This window comes from Olea europaea, unplaced genomic scaffold, assembly GCF_002742605.1.
Source record: "Olea europaea var. sylvestris unplaced genomic scaffold, O_europaea_v1 scaffold3731, whole genome shotgun sequence".
Classification (NCBI taxonomy): Eukaryota; Viridiplantae; Streptophyta; class Magnoliopsida; order Lamiales; family Oleaceae; genus Olea; species Olea europaea.
The window spans coordinates 1-5605 of NW_019256648.1; the positions used below are offsets into that span (position 1 = coordinate 1).

Genomic DNA, 5605 nt, shown 5'->3' on the forward strand with positions numbered 1-5605 from the left:
CCCACCCTATCTCTCTCTCTCTCTCTAACCGATTTTGTTTCTCTCTACATATTGAAACAGCCATTAGAGAGGTTTGAGGTTCAGACAAGAAGTACAAGAACAATATGAAACTCTCTCTTTAATCTCCTCGCACAATCCCAATATCCCAGTATGAGGCAATTCAACCACCACCACGGCCGCCTCCTCCACACGGCCGTTCTCCTCCTTCTCTTCCTCATACGCCCCAGCACCTCCGACATAGCCTCCGACCGAGCCGCTCTGTTAGCCCTTCGCGCTGCCGTGGGCGGCCGCATCCTTCTCTGGAACATTTCCAGCCCAACCCCATGCTCATGGGCTGGCGTCAATTGCTCCCCCGACAATTCTTCAGTTATAGAGCTTCGCCTCCCCGGAATGGGCCTCTCCGGCACACTTCCGGCAAACACCATATCAAATCTCACTAATCTCCAGACGCTCAGCCTCCGTTATAATGCACTTTCTGGCCCACTTCCGGCGGACCTTTTTTCATCACTTTTGTTGCTCCGCAGCCTTTATCTCCATCAAAATTTCTTTAGTGGGGAAATCCCAGATTCTCTATTCTCCCTTAAGTCCCTTGTTCGCGTAAATTTGGCTGAAAATAATTTTTCAGGCCCGATTTCTTCTGGTTTTAACAATTTGACGCATTTAACTACACTTTATTTGCAGGAAAATCATTTCTCTGGTTCAATACCAGAACTCAACTTGCCTAGTTTAGTTCAGTTTAATGTTTCGTATAATAATCTCACTGGTAAAATCCCGAAAGGCCTTTCGAGGAAGCCCAAGAGTTCATTCGTCGGGAATTCACTCTGTGGCGATCCACTTGACAATTCTTGTGGGAGTGAAAAACACAAAAAGAAACTCTCCGATGCTGCAATTGCGGGAATTGTAGTTGGTTCTGTGCTCGGTTTGGTCTTGATCTTATCGCTTGTGTTCTGTTTGCGCCGGAAATTGGGTACGAAAGGAGTCGGACGAAAGAAGGAGGGCGCGTCTAAGGAGAAAGAAGTCGAAGATTCAATGGAGATTCAAGGAAAGAATAGCACGAGGGATAAGGTGAAGGAGAAGGAGAAGGAGAAGGGAGAAGTCAGTGTGATCAATGCTGGGAAGAAGGGGTTGGTGTTTTTCGGGAATATGGGATGGAATTTCGATCTGGAGGATTTGTTGAGGGCATCAGCCGAGGTTTTGGGGAAGGGAACGTTCGGGACTGCCTACAAGGCGGTGCTGGAGACGGGTTTGACAGTGGCAGTGAAGAGGCTGAGGGATGTGATCATGGGGGAGAAGGAATTCAGGGAGAAAATGGAGGAAATTGGGAAAATAAATCATGAGAATTTAGTGCCTTTAAGGGCTTATTACTGTAACAGGAACGAAAAGCTTCTGGTTTTTGAGTACGTGCCGATGGGAAGCTTATCTGCATTATTACACGGTGAGAATGCGCTTCATTTGTTCTGATACCTCTTTGATTTACCTGCATTGTATTTTGGTTATGATTGATTTTAATTCGCTCTTTAGATGTTCATTGTCTTGATGATGGTGGTCTTGTTTGTGTATCTATAACTTCGAGCAATGTAGCTTTTCTGTCGCTCATTATTGGCCGTTTTAGATGTTCTTAGAGTCTGAAAACCGGGAATGCCACTAGATCTAGTTTTTATCGGAGTGTATTATGAAATTGCGAGTGTGATTTGAATGATTGTTGATATGGCCGATTGAAAAGTACATGCCGAATATGATTGTTAATTACAATGTATATACAAAATTAGGCAGTTGAACGTATTAGAATTGGTTGAAACAGTTGAATAGAATATTGAGATTGTTCCCCACGGCTAAATTTCTTCACTTGTCTGCTTGTTTGTAGCTGTTCTGTATTGGAAGTATATGGTGAACAGAGACAGAAGGCTGTTTGTTTGAAAATCATTTCTATTCCTTGAATAGGGCAGCATTAGTTTGCGAATCTTGAATCCTGAAGGCAAATTGACCATTTAGGTAAAAAAAATTTGCCAAACAGCTTTCAGAAAGTTGGTTAAGTTCTTTGTTATTCGACGTTACAGGAAACAAAGGAGCTGGTCGGACACCCTTAAATTGGGAGACAAGAGTTGCAATTGCGCTCGGGGCTGCCGAGGGAGTTTCATTTCTTCACTCTCAAGGCCCAAAAATTTCCCATGGAAGCATTAAGTCATCAAATATTCTCCTCACTAGATCGTACGAAGCCCGTGTTTCTGACTTTGGCCTCGCTCAACTAGCTGGACTGACCTCGACTCCCAACCGTGTTTCTGGATATCGGGCACCAGAAGTAACGGATCCTTGCGAAGTTTCTCAGAAAGCAGATGTATACAGTTTTGGTGTATTGCTATTGGAATTGCTGACTGCCAAGGCTCCGACTCATGAGGAGGGGTTCAACCTCCCGAGATGGGTTGAATCTGTTGTCAAAGATGAGTGGACGGCCGAAGTGTTCGACCTTGAACTCCTTCGGTATCAAAACATCGAAGAGGATATGGTACGACTTTTGCAACTTGCAGTTGACTGTGTCGCTCAGTACCCGGATAAACGCCCTTCAATGGTTGAGGTAACTAGCAAAATCAAGGAGATTTATTGTTCAAGCTTACATGATCCAAGTGGTGACATTGTCAATGTTGTTTCTGCTTTGCCAACACCTTAGGAGAAAAATTACCTTCATTCTCTGTTAGGTAATTTAACTGGTGGTTTATTTATCTCTTCATTCTTGAAGTTCTTCGATTTAGGATAAATCATACATCTATCACTTTCAATTCCTCTGTGATTCTTTGCCTCTTATCTTCTACTAGAAACAAGTGTCGTGTTGAACTAAATTTAAATGTAATATCTTTTGGAGATGTCATTCTTTTTTAACGTCTAACTCTATAATAACTGTTAATTTTATGCACAAGATTTTATCAGAACTCTGAAGTTTTGCGTGCTTGAGTGAAAGTAGTAATCCTTGTGTTCCGTCCCTTCGAAAATGAAGAAGATAGAATGGTGCTATTTCTTTGTATGTGGGGTGCCTTTTTTGTTTTTTGAATCATATCTAGGTCCCTCAATTGGCTGCTATAAAAGGGACATTTTTCTTTGATTGTCTACTAATGAAGTACCCTTTACTTGGTTTTTACTCTTAACATATTTGGACCCTCCGATGTTATCTTCTTATCATTTGAGAAAGTGACCAATAATGTTGTTGCTATTTTGAAATTGCAAGAAGCCAAGATCTGAATCTCTTGGGAAGGACTCCGGTGGGGCTTCTTCCTTGGGATCAGGATAATGGTGTAGTTAGATTAGAGGTGTAATCGTACCACATCATCAGTCTCGTCTTCATCTCCTTCATGCAATAATCTAATCGTCCATCTTCCTCGAACCAAGAAGTATCACTTGCTTTAGCAAAGTTCAACTCTTCCATTATGTCAGTGGCTACCCACACTTATGTGGGTACGACCGCCTTGAGAGCCAACAACACATTACTTCGGCTCTTGTGATTCAAGTTAGGATCGCCACTTTCGTTTGGGGCATGCTCTGATTCCTCTTTATAGGGATTGGAAATCCATCTCAGAACGTGTACTCACTCTGAGTAGCGAAAGTTCGTTAAATCTAGCCGATTTAGGTCTTCTCATTCTACTTGTAATCCATCTTAGGTCAATTATTCGTTAATTACAAACTCATCAAAGTAACAAACAAAGATCCACATTTAGAAGGGTGAAAGTTAGGTAAAATGATCTAGATGATCTTGATTTGTAAGATATTAGATCAAATAAATATCTCAAGTTTAGATTTTGTCAGCACTCATTTAAAAATAAAATTATTCCAATCCATTGATCAAAACCTAGTTTGCACACGAGAATGAGCGTTGATGAATAAATAAGAAGAAACTCCCTTCTAACAATTTAGATGGTTCAAAAATTTGATAATTTCATGTGTTAAGACCTTTAATTTAAAAAAGATTGACTAACATGAGAAAAAGCATTGAAAAGGCATAAATACAAATAATAATTTATCCTTAATATAACGTGATTAAACAATATTCCGATTGTTGTATCATACTTCCATCATTATGTAGATCTATTTAGCATGCAAACTAATCTTTGCTTTATTCTTTGATTTGGTTTGATTTTTACTTGTACAATTCAGTATCCATTTGCAGAAGGGAAGTATTATTTTCACCATAATATTTAATTTTTTTTCACCGTTGAAAACAATTAGGGGCCGTTCTCTTTGTGTTTAAATTTTGTAGTTTTAAGTTTTGAATTCATTTTGAGTTTTGTATTTTGAGTGCCTGTTTTAAAATTGATGAAAATGCGTTCTTTTTGCCATTTTGGAACCATTTCCTGTGTTTTCAATTTTTTTCCAATTTTGTATCGAAAATGCCCAAAACAACAAAAATGTCATTTTGTGTTTTCTTCACAAATTTTTTTTTCGTTTTCGAAAATTCGTTTTGGAAAACGGGAAAGAGAACTTGTTTTCACCGTTTTGAAAAATCGAAAACAGAAAACAACCCGAAAATGACTAAGAGAACACAACCTTAAATTCTAATCTATTTTTAAAAAAAACATGTTCGATTAAAATTTTCACGTCTTATATTGGCCCACAACCTCCAACTTGAGAGCTAAAATTGAAGGAAGTCATGTCTACATCTTGAGTCTAGCCGCCATTTCTATACATTGTTAGTCACTTCAATCGACTTAATTGGTTCATATCTTATCACCAATTAATTTGATAATTCGTGACCGTGAAATAAGTTTTGACTTATAAAATTTGTGATTTGTGATTGAGAAATAATGTATGACCTATTAATTTGATAATTTGTGATCGATGAATAATTCATCGGCTATTTTAAATGTATTATGCAAAAAGAACCGCTTAAACTTTCGAATGCATTTTTATTTGAATCAAGACACTAGCACTATGTCAATTCTAAATAGTGATTGGCCAATGGTGACCGACCATACATATGGTTAAAAAAAATAAGCCGTCTCGAGTGAATTTCCATTAGACATACTTTGGGTGAATTTCGATTCAAGTACACTATCTACTTTCGTAATATCCGTAGGATTTAAAATTGTGAATGTTGTACTATTTTGTACACTCCTTTTGGCCAGTGACTTTCCTCTCGCCCCTATACGTGAAATGGTAAATCACGTCTTTCTTTCCTATTAAACGTTTATTTTAAATTTTACCATAATAAAAACAAATAGGCGTTCTTGACTAAATTGTCACAACAAGTGATTTGCATAATGACTTTTATTTTAACCGTTGTGACCAAAGTTTTTGCATGACATTTTTCCCTCAACTATGTTATATTATTTTTATGACTGTTTAAATCGTGGTCGATATTTCAAATTTTTTTTAGAAAATGGTTCCCTCTTAACATATTTCGAAAATATCCAACATGTTCAAGTTCACGTTCAAACACAGTGACAACAAAATTACAAATCATCAAGCATTTATATTATAATAAAATTGTAATATATCCCTAAAGTCCTACATGTATAAAAGAGCCGATCAAATGCCTGACTAGGTGCAGTAAAAATGTGTCATCCTCCACCATTTCTTCCCCCCCCCCCCCCCCCCCCCCCCACCCAACCACCACACAAAC

At 38.5% G+C, this 5605-nt stretch overlaps 1 protein-coding gene across 1 annotated transcript; it reads left to right on the plus strand.

Moving 5' to 3' along the window:
• Positions 1 to 17: 17 nt before the first annotated feature.
• LOC111386795 (probable inactive receptor kinase RLK902) lies at positions 18 to 2904 on the plus strand. Its single transcript, XM_023011271.1, has 2 exons — positions 18 to 1435; positions 2058 to 2904. The coding sequence occupies exons 1-2, from the start codon at positions 151 to 153 to the stop codon at positions 2663 to 2665; spliced, it is 1893 nt and encodes a 630-aa protein (XP_022867039.1). The 5' UTR covers positions 18 to 150; the 3' UTR covers positions 2666 to 2904.
• Positions 2905 to 5605: the final 2701 nt, after the last annotated feature.